This window comes from Vespa mandarinia, chromosome 3 (genome assembly GCF_050613455.1).
Source record: "Vespa mandarinia isolate Hongniang chromosome 3, ASM5061345v1, whole genome shotgun sequence".
Classification (NCBI taxonomy): Eukaryota; Metazoa; Arthropoda; class Insecta; order Hymenoptera; family Vespidae; genus Vespa; species Vespa mandarinia.
The window spans coordinates 1911606-1930322 of record NC_140812.1 but is presented as its reverse complement, the minus strand read 5'-3'; the positions used below and the strand labels follow the sequence as shown (position 1 = coordinate 1930322).

Below are 18717 nucleotides of genomic sequence, written 5' to 3'. Positions count from 1 at the left end.
CGATTCAGGAACTTTATAACCCTCATAAAAGTATCTATTTGGTGTTTGCGACTGGACCGACTAACCCGGAGAAACTCGAACAAAAAGGTCTCTCGTCCGCGTATCCTCACGGAATTTTTCTCAGTATACGTAAAACGATGTTACGTTCTGGGGTCCAATTACGCCTGACTGCCGACCAACCTTCCTCTTTTCATCTTCTAAAAAAAACTGACCCATACTCCTTTTTTCACTTCTTTCTTATCCCTACTTGTTTCGAAGGTAGATGCCAAAAGGATAGAAATAGTAGCTCATGAAAAAGAATTTTCTTTTGTAGTGCATTATAGTGAATAAAAAATATTTTCTTCATTCCACAAAGTCACGTATTGATGATAACGAATTTCAATGGAGTTTGTTAAGAACTAATGATATTACTTTGAACATTATATATAAATCTATTATTTTTTATTAAATCCTACAATAATCTTTAATATCCTTAAATTGAAATTTTCAAGCAAAATATTTACACACGATATATGTGTATGTCTTTTTATCCCTTAAACTCCCCTTTTTCTCTTTTTCTCCCTCCCTCTTTCATTAGTTTGAAGATACTTGTTTATCCGACGATCAAAGTCATCTTCAAAAAGAAAGGAAAAAAAAATAAAAATCATAGCCGAAACGGCGTGGCACATAGTCACGGAAAGTTAAGGTCGAACGAAGGTATGAGAGGAAAAAAAGTTGAAGGAGGAGGAGCAGGAGGAGGAGAAGGAGGAAGAGGAGGAGGATGATATGGATGGGTGGAGAGGTTGGTCGGTTCGTTCGCAGCATCACGGTCGTCGAAGTGCCGGGGGGTTGGTTTCAGGGGATGAAGTGGTCTGGGGTCGGACATCGATCTGGTAGTTAACTTCAGGGCTCCCGCGGGACTCGTTGGCACCTACGTAGCTTTACCGCTTTTTAGTGTGCGTTCTTGTGGATTTCTATGTTTTCTACGTTTATACGTTTATCTACATGTACATGTGGCGTCTGGATATACATGGCATTCATTGCCATCGGCCATCCGAACTGGCACTTCAAATACTCCGCATTACACACGCTTATAGGTTTTTATTTATCTATGCATGATATAACAAAATCGTTGAACGGATTTGAAAAGTAAATGAGAAACGTTCTCGAAAATATTTATTTCAGATAATACGGAATTATAAATGGAAAGGTGTGTTAAAAAAAAAAAAATAGTGTTAAAAAAATATTAATTTTCGTCTATTTAAGCGTTTAATAAGTAAACTTCAAATAATGCTTCACGAAGCATTACGCATCAGATTTTTTAGTTAACAAGAAAGAAAGAAAAATTTTCTTTCAAGGTATTAAATATAGTGTATCACTTTTAGATTTAAAATTTTTTTTATAGTAAAATCACAAATCATTACATTACAACACTTGGCAACTAAATGTATAAGACTTTAATTAATAATTTATTACACGTTATATTCTCTTTCTTCTTCTTATGCACTTATATACAATAATTTAGCATTGGAATTTGTTTATTATTGTCCCGAACATCATTGGAAATTGCTAATTCTAATAATGTGAATAATTTACTTTTTATATAAATAACAAATTATTTGCATTCCAAGGTTAAGAACAGTATGTTAAAATTTAAAATTTTAAATCCAATGCGAGAGCGTTTCAGCGTTAAAATGGTGTCTTATTGCTGATACATCCTAATTACACGTGTCATAAATTAATTATTAGAGTCTTACATATATTAATGTCTTATATATTATCTATATACAGAGTTTACACATTATAGTTGCAAAGTGTGTCTATTTATTTTCCTATTTTTATTGCAAGTAACTCCACCAGATCCTATCTTCCACGCGCGCTTTTCTTTCTTCCAAAGTAAGTGTTTCCGGATTTTTAAATATTTTTTGTTCCATTTCTTCCCGTTTCTTCATTTGTTTTCTTTGTTTCGCTCGTCTGTTTTGGAACCAAATTTTGACCTGTTAACATCGAAAAAAATGTCCATTTGAAATGATCTTTTGAATTAACAAAATTTATATATATATATATATATATATTTATATCAATGATGTTGAACGATATAAAATTATCGACACCTATTCGATATTTATTGTTGAAACTATTGATGTGTTTTCCTCGATGATTTCTTTAACTATCATAATATTTTTCAAATGATAAACAGTTATTATATTAAAAATTATCATTCTCAAAAATTACCTGTCGTTCAGAAAGATTAAGAGAGCTGGCAAGTTCTGTTTTACGTCGGATCGTAATATAACTATTAAAATGAAATTCCTTTTCGAGTTCCAGTCTTTGATGATCCGAATAAACCACTCTGTATTTGTCTTTGGTCCGAGTTTTTCCTAAAAAAGATAGAAATATAATATAAAATAATTGTCGATGAATTTCATGTTTCTTTTATTCCGTCTTCATTATCGTTCGTTAAAGTCAATGACAATTTTCATTGCTCGATTCAAATTATTTACAACTAAGTACATTACAGAAAACAATATTAAAGAATATTATAAAAAACTGTTAGTATATTAGTATATTATATCATAATTATTAGTATATTATAAATTAAAGCAAATTTGTCTAATAATAATAAAAAAAAAAAAAATAAACGAAAGAAGAAATCATTGAAATAACGAAAAACCACGAGTACATATATTCTTAGAATAGATTCGTTGGCTAGAAGATAACGAAACGTTATCGCGAGTATCGTGAAAACTTCTTTATCCCTTTCGCTCTATTACTATCGTTATTAAACTGCGCGATAAGGATCCATTGCAGATACTTATGTTGATACTGAGAAAAAAAAGAAAAAAAAAAAAAAAGAAAAAGTAGAAAAAAATAAAAATTAATTCTCAAGCTATTAATTATCCTATTCGTTCGATAACCGAAAAAAAAGAAAGAAAAAAAAAACCAAGTTTTTTTACTGTACGAGAAAATTCTTTATAGGCTATAAAATCAAAGAGGATAGAGGAAAAATGAAAAAGGAAGCCGACTATGGTATTGAGTACAACGTGTGAATATCTTTACGCGACGTGGCGTAGTAAGAGAACCGATTACATTCGTATGGAATACGGAATGGAAGAAGAGAGTGCTATAGTAAGAGCAGCTAGGTATAGAAGGACCGGTTGAGAGAAAGAGAGAGAGAGAGAGAGAGAGAGAGAGAGAAAGGGAGAGAGAGGGAGAGAAAAGAAAAGAGAGAGAAGAGAATATAAGAGGAACAGAGAGGAAAGAGACACCGATTAGATAAGGCTAGCCGGCGAGATCAAAGGCGTGCACGTTAATCCACCACTCCTCGATAAGAGGACTCGAGGTCTTCGAAGCATCACGAATAGGCTTCGACCTTAGATTTTTTGACCGTTCAAATAGGTGGATCCAGTATGGCTGGCTGACACACTATTTCTTGCTAAAAAAAAAAGAAAAAAAATAAAATCCAAAGAGGATTTTATTGAAAGATTAAAATGTATTATTTTGTACGATGAATAACATTAAATGATGACATCAGCTGTAATGATTCATCTTCTAAATAATATTGAATAAACATCATTATTATTATTATGATTATTGTTATTATGATTATTGTTATTATGATTATTATTATGGTGATTATTATTATTATTATTATTATTTTCTTTTTTTTTTTTTTATAGTTTGTCCATGCTATGATATGATGAAATGATATCGAAGGATTTGTGTCTTTAATGTTATATTAATTTTAAGCAGATATACTCTCCTTGTGAGATACCATTTAAGCCAATGAAAATACATTTAGAGTATATTAGGCTTTAAGTTTTCGAATCTCTATTGGGATTACGAGAGATCGTTATCGAAACGTAAGTACATCAAGGCTCCTATCTCATATCTATGATGGCTCTACTATCCAGAATCACGGCAAACGTACGAAATTCCTCGTAATGCAAGGGGACTTAAAAAAGAAAAGAAATAAAAAAGCTGGGTATGTAAGTATATATCTAACTATCGTTGAACCGACGGCAATGACGTTGAAATCATGATTCTCAAGACGATAAATCCTTCCCTTTGACGTTTACGCATCTTCTCAAAATCTGTAAATATTTGACGACGTTTAAAGCGCGATTCGTCTTCGGTTTCATTCGGTATGATGCACGTAAACACATATCTAAAATATTCGTAAACCGTTATCGAAAGACAGACTTTATCTTTAAAGATCGTAATCGAAAACGAAAGAAAAAAAAAAAAAGAAAAGAAAAAAAAATTTCCGAGTTAGCATACAACTGTGTCACTTTGAATTCGTCGTTTCACTTTTTGTTTCCTTCTTTCTTCCTCTTTTCTTTTCTTTATTTTTTTTTTTTTTTTTACATCTAAAGCTTTCGAGCTTTTTATTTTTATATACAAACGCCCGACCAAAGAAGTGACGAAAAAGAAAGAGAAAAGAGTCAACGTGGACGAAGTCGAGAAGGAGTTTGTTGTTTCATGAGATTCGACTTCCACAAACCCGTCCAATTTCCACGAAATGTAACACCTGAACTTTTCAGATCCGAAAACGTTTTTTTGGTTTCTCTCTGGAGACTCGCATGACACGGATGTGGTTGTTTGAAAGGGCAGAAGAAAGAGAGAGAGAGAGAGAGAGAGAGAGAGAGAGAGAGAGAGAGAGAGAGAGAGAGAGAGAGAGAGAGAGAGAGACGGACAGACAGACAGACAGACAGAGAAACAGACAGACAGAGAAACAGACAGACAGACAGACAGACAGAGACAGAGAGAGAAGCTAGTGTGTCGTTTCAACATAGTCCTGTGTGAGCGTTTGCGTGACTCAGTAAGGGATTACCGTCGGCCTTTTTCATCTTTTCGATATCTGAACACTCCGTGACGATTATCCATCGACTTGTCAAGGTTGTCGACGATTCTACCATAATCATAATCGCACTATCATCGAATCGTTCTGAATATCATCATAATTGTAAAGAGTATTTCATTCCTTGAACGAAATATTTATTTCTCATTTTACCTTACAACTGTATCACTTTTTACTAACTCTTTGTCTCGTATTTACGGCAACGCGGCCGTGGAAAAATTATGAAATTCGGTGCTAGACACCAATGATAAGGATACATCCCGGTCGTTGATACCAGAAGTCTCGGATGGAAGAATTTTAAAGGTTGTGTTTGTAAAACGTATACGCAAGAACGTCGTGCTTGTTTATTCGTGGATTACCGGCTGGTGTACGTTTAGAATCACGGACATAATTTTATGATCCTCTTCATTTTTTTTTTTTTCTTTTTTCATACTTTTCGCGTTAAAAGATCTTTCAGAACGTAGTTACACCTTTTTTTTCAGTCGGGGGAAGAAGGAGGAGGAGGGGAATGGAGAAAGAATAAAATATCTTATATCGATATCTACGTTATAATTACTTTAATTATTTTCCATTTGTCATCAACCGATAAGCTATCATTTTAAGTAATCATTCATGTACCTCTCGTAGATCTTTGAATATATAAAGAATTTTATAATCTTTCACTCTAAATATCAAAAATCATCGAAAGGAGATCAAGGCGAATTGTATCGCGATAAAAATATCTGGTTGGAAGTGCATCCATGAAAAAGAGAAAGAGAGAAAGAAAGAGAAAGAAAGAGAAAGAGAGAGAAAGAGAGAGAAAGAGAGAGAAAGAGAGAGAGAGAAATGTGGACGAGATGACTGAAACGTGTTGGTGTTGCGTGTGATAAGAGAGAAGAAGATAGAAGAAGAGAAAGAGAGAAATAGAGAGAGAGAGAGAGAGAGAGAGAGAGAGAGAGAACGCAGAGAGACAGTCGAGGGAGAGAAGAAAGTACGCTCGTGGGACCCGTTGCCACCCCATTATAGCATTTGCTCTTCCATTTCGAGCTACGAAATGGCAAAAGCGCGTGCCCTGCTTTCCCTGCCAAGACTGAATCCACCCCCGTGTCTCTTCAACCCCTCGCGGAACTCTCCAACGTTCACGCATCTCGCCGGGGTCCTATTCGTCAGTGGCATCACAATTACTCGTATTGTGCCATCTCACATTTGTATACGAGTAGATATGTTTCAAATAGCCCCAAGAGTTATGGACCAAGAGGATTCTTTTCGATAATCTTGCGGAATGTTCCTGTGAAACGTTATACACTTTAGAATTGACGGGATTGACGATGAATGGAAGCGATTAAACGAAAGAAAGAATACATACAATTGTGCGTTATTATATAATGTAAGATGATTTTTTAATTTCGATTATTTTACATATTTAAAATGATACATATATGAAATATAAATTGTATTATTAGATATTGATATATATTATTTTTCTTGAGTAATATAATAAATTTGAGTATTGATATTTTTGTCGAACAATTTCAACTTTTCTAATTTTCGTATAATCTTAAAGAAAAAAAAGCAAAAAAGAAAAAAAAAACAAAAAACAAAATAGAAAATAAAACATAAGATTACCTGAAATATAAGATTTAAAATGTATTATTTTTGGCAATAAGTTGATATAATTTTTTCTCAAGAAGAATTCCTTTTGCAATCATTATTATGAGAAACATATATAACGTTAGTCTTGTTATAATTGTTAATAAGAATAGAATCTTTCAATTCTGTTTGAAGTTCTGTAGAAATCATGATGATCATAAATCTAAGTATTTATCTAAGTATTTGTGTCGGTATATCATTATATGTGAACTTTCTTTTAACTATTATTTATCAATATATTGGCTACTTCAAAGATAATGAAATCTTACATATAATGTCTCTACTATTGTGGAAATTATTATGCTTGAAATTTTAAACCAATTACTTGAAAATGTTTAAATTATCACTCGTTTAATTATAAATCATTTTAGATTAAAAATTAACGAAATAAACGAACCAATTTCGTTTCAATTTTACAAAATACTTTTGTAAGATGTGAACATGTGAAGATGTTTAGTTTAACACTGTTCATTGCCAAATCATTTATAAGCAAATTTCATTTTCAAGCTACGTGTATTATTAAAGGTATGCATTATAGAGCTTAAAAAATCCGTAAAAATTTATTCTTATCTATTCTTTTGCTTTTTGTAAATTGAAAATTTATTCATTGGTAGATTAAATATTAATATTATGAAATTCACGATATATAACAAAGAAATAAGTTCAATTTATATTGAAAATAAACAGAAATAACGAAAAACTTGATTTTTTTTTTTATTTTCTTCCACTTTTAATTACTTTTTAATTTTCTTTAATTTTCTTTATTAATTCCATGACTTATACCAAATAAATATATGTCTCTAGCGATTAACTTTTATGGCGAATCAACGCTTATATACTAATTATGCTTATTGTATGACCTTTCCCTAGTAAATATTTTTATAATTTAATCTTCTTTCTGTCATTGTTTTTTTTTTTTCTTTCACGATAATGCAAATATTTAGCCAGCCAATTGCAAAGTAAATGCTTGTAACGAAAGAAAACTGTATTGCGCAACTGACAACTCATCACTACGCCGTATGTACCCGTTATCGGCGCATGGCTTAACAAGTATTGCAAACATCATCATAGAGTATAAAATAGTAATACCAATAATTGTTTTCTTGCATTTTATCAGTAAATGACAAAAATATCATTTAGCCTGAAAATGAAATTCATTGTGTACCGAAAACGATCCACGCGACAAAGAACGTGTTAACCCTTTCGCTCCGACGGAGAAATAAATACACCCTCAAAGGGTAAATAAGTACAAACTACTACATCCTTTTACAGTATGTGTATATATATACGTCAACTGTATATATACATATTATATTATATTTTATTTCACATTTCTTCACATGAAATATTGTTGTCAATTAAGTATTGAAACGATTCGGTCTTGTAAATATTTTATAGATTCGATTCGATTTTCAAATACTTTCAATGTTAGAACTGACAATTATTAAAACTTATGAATAATATTCTTTGATTATTTTCAATTAAGAAATTAAATATTCTCAAAAACGTTCTGCTTCTTCTTTAAATCATAATTTAATAACGATTAATCAAAACATAATGATTTCTTCTAAATACAGTGCATCAATATAGTATTTAAATAGTATTATTAAAAAAAAAAAACAAGTGGATCATCTGATCGAGTAAAAAAAATCTAGGATTAGATACTAAAGCACAAACTTAAAAATGTTACGGAAAATTCATCTTGGAATGAAAATATTTCATATTTCTTAACCTAAGAATTCGAAGAAAGTTTTGAGATAATACTGAAGAAGATAATACTGAATGTGTCGAGTGTAGAGAGTTATGCAGCTGTGCATCGAAACAAGACGACTGGATTCAACGTGTGAAATGTGATAAGTGGTTTCACGAAGTATATTCAACATTTTTGGATTTATGTGATCCTTCTAGAGAAGTTTTTATTCGAGCAAAGGAAATAATTTCTTTTCCCCCGTTATTTATTCAAAATAATTTTTTTTTTGTTTTTTACTTGAACCATGATACACCCTGAATCACGGATGTCTTTTGCCTGGGAAACGATTTTTTTATTAGAAATATTTAAGATCGATATTGTAATGTCTCATGTATCCATTTTTACGAATACGTTTTTCTTCTTTTCATATCGATGAAATTTATAATGTACTGAAGTTTAAAAAAAAAAAAAAGAAACGTGGACATCAATCCCTATGTTTTATTATCTTATGAGAAAAACAACAGCAATTTTTGCGAATAATTCAGCAACAAAAAATAATTAAACTCGAAAATTTATACTAATGAGGATAAGAAAAGGAAAATCGAAATATTACTGTCTTCAGTCTTATGTTGGTTCTATGATCTACCATACCGTGTTCTTTTTATAATTTTATCCCTTTGCAATTAAAAATATAGAATAAAAGTAAGAAGAAATATATTACAATTATTACGATTATTTTGAGAAAATAATCAGGTAAATGTTATAAACTTTATTGTAAAGTTTGGAGAATAAAAAATTCTATCCTACGTCATAATCAATTTATGCATCAGTGTTGAGTCGTCGGCAATGCGCGCACTCAATTTATAACAGTCACATTTCTTGTAAACCCATAGCCGGAATAAAAGGATTGAAATTCCCAATAAATTAAAAGATTATTTGCAAAATGACGTTCATTTTATATTTGTATATATAAAATGAACGTCTTTTTTAATGTTAAAAATGAACAAAATTATTGATTTCAGATTCCATCGAAATTTTACACATATAAAAATTATAAAATTATCGAATTAATAATATTTGATTAACTCGTTAACTTACCAACTCGTTATTGGCTCGTAAGAGTATTTCATACTCCTAAAAAATTGTTCATCCTAATTTTTCATTTTACGCGATTCATTAATTTATCCTAACTTTTACCATTTTATTGTCAATCGAAATAAATTTCATATTATCATGATTACCAATATGAAAATCTCTCTGATAATTAAATTAACAGCAACGTTTAGAACAATGTAAAAATATATAATAATTGACCAAAGAGAATTAAGCGTATTCCTTTTTTCCCTTCAAAGAGAATTCTTTTAAAACCAACTCGAAGAAGTGTCGACAACTTCGATAATGGCTTTCACCGAAGAACTCAAAATCTTAAAACCTAGCAAAATAATGGAAATATAACTTTAAATTTCAAAAGCTATACAGAAACATGTTAATAATAAGCGAACATTATCTCTTTTCTTTTCTATCCTTTACATTTAGATAAATTTAAAAGTCAGAAAAGTCCCTTCTTTTCTACTCTTCACTTAGATAAATTTGAAAGTCAGAAAAGTATTAGAAACTATTTCTCCTTCAATTCATTATGATTTATTAATCATAGAATTTCAAAGATTATGATTAATGTCTTATTCGGATTACAGGATTTATTTACTATTTGTATATATTTGTATATACAAATTCGTATATGTACATAGAGAAAGATACTTATTCATTGTATCTGTATCCAGATATCAATGAGAGATATCAATGAAAGATATCTAAAAAAGCTCTTGAACGTGACCGACGGTGAAAAGTTAGTAAAATAAAAATGTAATAGAAGCATTAGAAGTTAGATTCCTCGGACAAAACGAACGATTAAAAGTTAAAAAAAGAATGAATTTACCAAATAAATAAAAATTAATTTTTACTGTCGGCAAAAGAAATCATTGTTAAAGGTAAACATAACTAAATAAACATAATTAAATAAATATATATATATAATTAAATATAATTAATTGAAGATTAAATTTAAAACACAACGCTATCGTCAAGGAAGGATAAATAAAATTAGCCTTTTCATTAACACTTTCGATTTTTGTTATTTCGTCTTTTTTCCCCCCTATTGATATATATCGAATGTAATTTACTTGTACGTGCTTAAATCAATTAATAAAAATTTTTTGATAGAATATGAAAGAACTTCTAGAGATTATATTCTTGATAAATTCTTATCAAACGATATTTGATCTTGAAATTATCTTGAAAAATTGTTTTCTATATTTATATCATGGAAATTGATCTTTGAACTATAGAACAGGTATCCTTTAAATTCTATTTGATCTTTCGATCCACCTTCGCTTTGATAGCAATAATTAAACAATTATAAAATTCATTAAAAACGAAAATGGACGACGTGATAATATATTAATATAATAGTTAATATAAAATGACTCTAAATAGACAAATAGTTTATGACGTTAATTAAATCGTCCTTCAATCTTATACAACGCTTGATGTTGTAACGTTTAATTTTACGACCGACGGCTTTAATGAATTTATATATACAAACATATATATATATGTTTGTATATATATTTGTTTGTATATAAATGTAATAAAAATAAAGAATATATTTAGTACGAAAAATCGGTTACCTAGTGATATTCGCAGATACAAAAATGTTTAGAAATTCTCGTCGCGTAACAGTCACAATCAAAATCATAAATGATTTAAAACCTATTGTAACGACGAGTTGCGTAATAAATTCGCACGTGTTTGCATACGCAGAGTCCCTACTTTAATAAAACAACACGTACAAGCATCTATCGTAGTTAAAGAAGAAGAAATATTATTGTAACGTCGGTTTTCTCTCCTCCATAAAGGGTTAACGATCTCTCGATTCGAAGGAAAACATTCGTAGTCTCCTCTGTTCGCGATGTTTGATTGCAGCGAGATACCAAAATGGTGGCCGCTACTCGACTCAAAGATAGAGCACACACACACACACACGCATACATATATATATATATATATATATATATATATACCCGAAGAAAAAAAAAGAAAAGAAATATTCGCGGCGGACAAAAAAAACGATGCTTTTTGTCTGCTTGTCTGCTCATCTGCCCGTCCGCTTTTCCAAGTAGAAAGTAGAGGACAAATGATTTGCTGCATCGGCAGGTATACGAGCGTACAAGTTTTAAGAACGAAAATCGTAATACTGTTTTGAATCGTGCGATCCGATGTTATACGATGCAGCGGCCGCCTGCAATATAACCATAAAATGCAGATAATAACCGTTGGAAGGTATTGGAGGGTCGCACGGTCATGAAATAATGCTGTCTAAGAAAACGAAGACAGAAACGAAGAAGCAAAAAAGAAAAGATCAGGTCTAGAAAGTGAAAAAGAAAATAAAAGGGAGAATAAGAGATCGAGATAGAAAAGAAAAGGTCTAGATAATTGCGAACGATTCAGTTGCAAGACGGTAAGCATTTTCGTGTACGCAAAAAAAAAAAAAAAAAACAAGAAAAAAGAAGATAATTACTCAAACCATGATTATGGAATGAAAATGAATGTAAAAACAGACATCGTATAAATACAATCTTTAGATCGAAATTAATAACTATTATATATTATTGTGAATATATTTAAAATTTGACTAGATGTGATATAGAAAAAATACGGTTTAATCGAATCAATCAATTCTATAGAAAAATAATTATCTCATATCATAAATATAATTTAATTTAAAAAATTGTTTGCTTTGAGAAATTTTAATTCTATCTTTCTATTTACTTTTCTTTCTCCATTTCTTTTTCTATGCGTAAAAGCCAAAGCGTATGTGCACACTTCGAGCATATAATTATTACAACTCAATTACATCGATAATTAATCAGAAAAATTAAAATTCATCTATCGAACATGCCATAAACTTTTTCAATGACTCATGCAACGCGAAAACGTATCTAATTTCAAATCGAATTAGAGAACGTTTTCTCAGTAACGTAAAACGAATATAATAGAAATAAGGAGGAAATGAAAACGGTACGATAATTATTAATAAGATTTTCGTACCGGTGCTGTCGAGGATGCAGAACTCGTGAAGCGTCGTAGCCTGACTCGTGTTGCAGGCTGTGGCTACGTCACACACTGCAACAGTACAAGATCAAGCTCGCAGAACTAGGACAAATCTCGTAAAATTTATTTTAAATCTCACGAGATTACGAGGATTTGTAAGAATCAAGAGAAAAAAGAAAGAAAAAAAAAAAAAAAGAAACACGATGTTAGTTGTACGACCTTTCTCATAAGACGTAAATACGTTCGATATAAATCAATACATACGTTGTATTTCTTCGCGTTTAACACGTTACTATATAACCTTGAAAAATTATTTACAGATGAATTTTCAAAAGTTATCCGATCGATCATAACTCGCGGAAATTTCTCCGTTTAAAGTTGATAAGAAAAAATTTCTAAAGGATTGATTTTTTTTCCCTCGCCAACGCTTGTTGATTCAGGATCATTTACTGAAAATGGAAGAGGCTCTCTCTCTCTCTCTCTCTCTCCCTCTCTTTCTTTCTTTCTGTATGGTCCAGTAAAATATCGAGCTTTATGAGAGACGAGAGAGATTATCTTACAAATATTTGAAAACAATTAGGTGTTTGCCCGTCTGTTACCGTATTTACATTGTTTCCCGTATCTAGTCCGCCCAGATGTATTTATAATCGTACGTATATACGTGATATGATCGAGGTCTTCTCTCTCTTTTTTCCTAAATCCCTTAATTATAGAAAAAATTGCATCTGTTGCAAACTTTACAAACACATTTCTCTTACTGTGTTTTTACTTTCTTGTAAAACATAAACTAACCCGAATTATCATTATACCTATTGTGATTACTATTTCATCCTTGGCAAATTATAATCTCCGGATTGGTTCGATCTTCGTTTCTTTAGGCGATATCGAAACGTGAGATAAGATAAAAAAACAAACAAAAAGCAGCACGAGAAAAGCAACACGAATAATAAGTTACGAGGGACATTGGAATAAGAAATTTGGTAGAAATTGAAATACATTTTGAACTTTCAAATTATTATCTCTCGAAAGCGTATTATTTACATTTATAATGTCACCGAGATAAATAAATATTAGACCGGTAGAATAAACTTAACGATATATTTAAATAGAAATATCGATAATATTCGAAAAATTTTAATCTTTTAATTTGTAATCCCTTAATTTAATATATCTGCTTATCGGTAGTAATAAAAAGTATTTCATTTCAATTACCGTCATCGATCATGTATGATGTCGATTATATTTGTCAATGAATTCTTTGAAGAAAGTTTGTTCGGACAAAGAATCTACTTTGAATTCGACTTATACTCCAGTTAACAAAGTGAACAATTTTTCGAAATGAAGGATTAAGAGATGATGAATTAGGAAAAGATGAGAGATGTACAAAGAAAAAAAGTAACACGAACCTGGGTTCGGTTGACTTTGATACGACAGTTTTCTCATCCACTCGAACGGACTCCTGTTTAATCCCGGTTTTGAGTTATTCTCCTTATTACTGTTTGTGCTTTGTGTGCTGTTTACACTGTTAGCGCTATTAGCGCTGTTTACGCTGTTTGCGCTATTTGCGCTGTTTACGCTATTTGCGCTGTTTGCGCTGTTTACGCTATTTGCGCTATTTGCGCTGTTTACGCTGTTTGCGCTATTTACGCTGTTTGCGCTATTTACGCTGTTTGTACCATTTTGATAACAGTAGTTATTATTGTTCTCTAGTGAAACAGATTGCGCACCAGGGCTGCTGATTTCGCTACCGCTAACGGTAGTAGGTGGACTCAGCGGACCGGTCCAAGAATTGATACCTGTTTGAGTCATTTGTTCTTGCTGCTGAATTGGTGATCTTTGAGGCGGAAGTTGCTGAATCATCGGTGATCTCTGTAGTGGAACTTGATGATGATGGTAGTGAATCTGCTGCTGTAATGGTTGTTGTAGTTGTTGCTGCACCTGTGGTTGCTGATAAGTTGTATGATGCTGGTATTGGTAATGTGGACTGTAATGATGTGTGTGATGATGAGCCGGCCAACCCGTGAAAACATCCGTGTGTTCGAAATATTGTGGTGATCCGGTATTTTGGTGATGATGGTGAGTCGTCGGTTGGGCATGTCCATGACTGTAACCTGTATACCAATATTGTTGTGCGGAATCTGTTACAGCTACTGCGGCCGCTGCTGCAGCCGCAACTGCATGTTGTTGTACTTGTTGCGTGGGTGTATGCTGCTGCATTTGCTGAGAATATCCCTGTTGTGGCGGATATTGTTGTTGCTGACGGTAGACGATATGATTGTAATATGGAACCATGCCGATACCAGTGAAATCAGTCATTATTATGATATTTTAATAACAATCAAAAGATTTCCTAACAAAGATGAAAATATTGAAATCACTGATCAAATCGTTATTTTGTCCAAGTAACTTGTTGTTGCTCTTTCTTAGAAACACTGAATAATTTGACAATCTTTTTCTTTTTTCCTATATCTTCGCGATGATTATTTGCATATTTAACAAAAATATATATCACAAAATTAAATAGTTTATTATAACATTTTCTGGATGATCTACAACAAGAAACTTTCACCGTTGACACACACTATAAGTATTTTCAAATTTTTATTCACAAATATTGGAACTCATTAATGAACGATTTTTATTTTATTTTAAATAATTAGCAATGGAAACAAGGAAACGTTTATGATAACTACCGAGAAAAATAATGGACAATAACGAATGACAAATGAGTAAACGATAAATGATAGACGAGTGACTATAAACGATATTGTCAATGATGTTTCACGGTTATAAGTGATGTTTTACTGAGGACTGGATCGACTCATCTGTAAGAAAGAAGGGTGCGACCGTTTTATAAAGGATGCCGCCTACACGACGCTCGATCCCCACCACTTTGAATCAACCAATCCGATTTCTCTCTGCCTGTCGACCAACCGAAATGGCGCCTAATGGACGTCCCGACGGCCGTACGATAAAGAGACTTGCCAGGCGGCTCCCACGCCTCTGCCACCACTATCACTACCACCACCACGCATTGTTGACGATTGCGACGTTTCTTCTCTTACTTCAAAACAATTTCTCTACTTGTTAGAATCAATATTTTTTAACAAAATCAACAAATCGCTGGATATTTATCTACTTTTCTTTTATTTTTCGGTTTTTTTTCTTTTTTTTTTTTTTTGTTTTCTTTTTTTTTTTTTTTTTTTTAATTCGACAACCAACTCAATTTAAACTATTGATCTAAATTTTAATTTTATATTCATTCACTTCAATCGTATATTTTGGTTCTAGACTGTTTTAATTTTTATATATTTGTTTTTATAATATTTAACTATCATTATCTTATTACCCATCAAATGATTATAATAAATTTTTTATTATTATAAGAAATCAATAGCATTAATAGACTAAAGGCAAAATATTGCGCAAAATAAAATAGCAACATATTCTAGAATTTTTCTTTTTTTAATCGGATTTTTATAAGATAACACGTTTGTTAATGTTTAACTAACGAAGAAAAATAATCGACATAATGTATTATAACTTGACTTTAAGATGTTAATTAATTATTTACGCTATTTAAAAGTTTTTATTATATTCGACTTAAATCTCTGACATTTGAATCATGGATAATATATAATCGATGAAAAAAAAATTGAATTTATATGTGCGCTCAACTTTGAAATATCTAATTGATTTGAAATACCTAATCCGGTACCTCTAATATAAATTATGATGATATAGTTCATAAACATTCGGAATAAAATTTACGGTCATAAATTCTTTGCTTATTTTAGATATGAATAAGATCGATAATCATTGTTTATAGAATTTACTATTATATACAGTCTACACACCTTGGATTATTTCTTCAATTTATTAAATCGTAATACCATAATTAATAAATTAGATATAAATATCTTAAATTTAAAACATATTTTATTTGATAAAAATCACATATAAAGATTGGATTCATTTGAAACTTAAACATTTGTTAATTATCACCTTTATTAATTATCACGAATTAACGTAAATCGAATAGATCAATTTTAAATCCAATTATCCCGATGATCAACTTTTAATCGTCGAAAAAAAAAAAAAGGAATATTCCAAAACGATCTATATTCATTTCATCTTATCTTTTATCTGTTGAATCTTATCCATGGAAAAATAGGTTGACAGGAATGATATTCAGAAATGACGTATATGCGATAGTATCGATATGGAATCACGGCAATGGCAAAATGTTACGATGTGAAAAGTCTATTGCATAGGTTGTAGAAGCAGCAAATAATCTTTCGGCATAATGGCAGCTGACGAAACCAACGACAATGTCTTGTGTCACAATATTGACTCTTTTGCAGCCACAACTGGCAGTCCCTTAAGCCCATTTTGCCTGCCGCTTCGAAACGCTCCGCCTACGGTTGTCTCTATACCCTCTCTCTCTCTCTCTCTCTCTCTCTTTCTTTTTCTTTCTTTTTATCCCCTTACTCCTCTTCGAATTCCTTTTCTCTCGCACGTTTCGTTCTCCTTCCATCCGGACCAAACTTTATCCCCTATCCTCTCCAATCACGTCTGCTCATGCGTGATATCTCTGATTATCAACGAGTCGTTTTAATTAAGTAAAGAACGATAATCAAGCAGTAACATCATAATTAATCTTTCTTCATGCCTTTGGTTTCGTTAATTATCGTTAGATTCGTTAGAAAAAACAAAAGAAAAATCTTCCCAATAAATATTTGTATGTGAAATTTAATTTTATATTAGTATGTAAAATATGTTGCGTTTTATGCGTCAAAAGTATGTTGAAAAAAAAAGAAAAGAAAAAAGATAGGAAGAAAAAAAGTTATTCGTTTTACATTAAATCATTATAATAAGAAAGAAACATTTCTTATTTATCATAGTAATATTTCTTTCATTATTATATATAACTTTATTATTATTTATACAAGGATCATTCCAAATGATTATTATATGATTACGGTATATAATAAAAAAAAAAAAAAGGACAGGAATGTGCCTATTGTGAATACTGACTGACCATATTGTCGCTTTATTTTATCAAAGAAGACACCATGAGGACAAGAACAAAAGAAAAGAGTAAAATTGTTTTATAGTTCCTTTAAAAGCTATACAAGCTTCCTTACTATTCAAGGTTGACAGTAGTGATGTTAAATTATTTACTTTATTTATGACTTTCGATTATTTATTCTATTTATGACTTTCGAAGATGAAAAAATATTTGTAGCATTTGACAATGCGATGACAAATTTTCTTCGCAAGTGACAAATTTGATCTCGGACAAAGAAAGAAAAAAAATTAGTAAAATAGAAGAAAAATCCACATGATCATTTTGATTGACTATTTTCAAAACGATATCACAAACTTATTGAGATTATCTATAAATAATATACACACTATAAAAATACAAATTGTCGCAAATATAACGCTAAATCATGTCAAAATGTTTAGATTAAATAGAAAAAAAAATCAAAGTCGTTTTTGCACTTTAATCATTAAACATACCATCCATGTTCACGTTTTAATACTGCTTATACGATAATTTAAATTCGATAGTAATAAATTATAACTTTTGCTTATGCCTACGCGGTTTTATTTGATCATAGCACTTATCATAGCATATTCTCGGCAATCATGTTTTCGCTTCATAAAATTTTTATATTCCAATATTGTATTAAACAATATCGGAAGTATATATATATATATATATAATATAAGTATATAAACATTATTGAGATTTTATTGAGATATTTAGTATTTGATAGATATTTAGTATTGAGATATCTAGTAAACTTCATTTACATCATTGACCACAGATTTTAACAGAAACAATACAAGTTATTACATACTTGTTGAAAAATATTTTGGACTTAACTATGGTATAATCATTCCTAATAAAACAATTAGCAAAGAACTATCTTTCCGTCGAGCTGAAACATAGCGTGTTATGCTCTTTAAAAGTACATACAGTCCGTAATCTTTCTAATCTTTCTCTTTTTTTTTTTATCCTTAAACATTTTACATCCGTATAGGATAATTTTATTGTATCTTTTATTATTGTATCTTTTATAATGTCATGCCTAATTCCTTTCATGTTTACTTATCTTTCATGAAGCTCCTTTTTACATAAGTAATTTCAAAACATCGTATATTTTGGATTTTTACAAATTCTTGTAGTTTTCGTTTTCCAAAAATAAAGTTTAATCCAAATGGATTATAATAAATACTTATATATAATCTTATCAGCATGCGAGAATAGCAGAAATTTACTTTAGAAGCAATTGTTCGATTACATCAACTTGGACACAATTCCGATCATGATTTTAACAATACCCCGTTTACAGTATATACTTCATCATTAATTATTAGGTTTAGATAATCAAGAATAACTATGAATGAATTAAAACGCATTAATGAGGAAATAAAT

General features: G+C 30.8%; 1 protein-coding gene across 2 annotated transcripts; it reads right to left on the bottom strand.

Annotated features, from left to right (window-relative positions):
• Positions 1 to 1327: 1327 nt before the first annotated feature.
• On the bottom strand, positions 1328 to 15151 carry cad (homeotic protein caudal). 2 transcript variants are annotated; one of them, XM_035877969.2, is made up of 4 exons: positions 13676 to 15151; positions 12267 to 12341; positions 2215 to 2360; positions 1328 to 1976 (listed from the first exon to the last, which is right to left on the bottom strand). In XM_035877969.2, the coding sequence occupies exons 1-4, from the start codon at positions 14583 to 14585 to the stop codon at positions 1818 to 1820; spliced, it is 1290 nt and encodes a 429-aa protein (XP_035733862.1). In that variant the 5' UTR covers positions 14586 to 15151; the 3' UTR covers positions 1328 to 1817. The 2 variants fall into 2 exon arrangements, with proteins under 2 accessions (XP_035733862.1, XP_035733865.1); XM_035877972.2 differs by lacking the exon at positions 12267 to 12341 and having other exon boundaries at positions 1337 to 1976; positions 13676 to 15132.
• Positions 15152 to 18717: the final 3566 nt, after the last annotated feature.

Coding starts and splice junctions, on each gene's coding strand:
- cad (XM_035877969.2), bottom strand. CDS start 14,585: ATGACTGATTTCACTGGTATCGGCATGGTTCCATATTACAATCATATC. Junction 2,361..12,266: donor CTGCATCCTCGACAGCACCG/GTACGAAAATCT, acceptor TATCTTTTTTAG/GAAAAACTCGGACCAAAGAC. Junction 1,977..2,214: donor TTAATCTTTCTGAACGACAG/GTAATTTTTGAG, acceptor CGATGTTAACAG/GTCAAAATTTGGTTCCAAAA.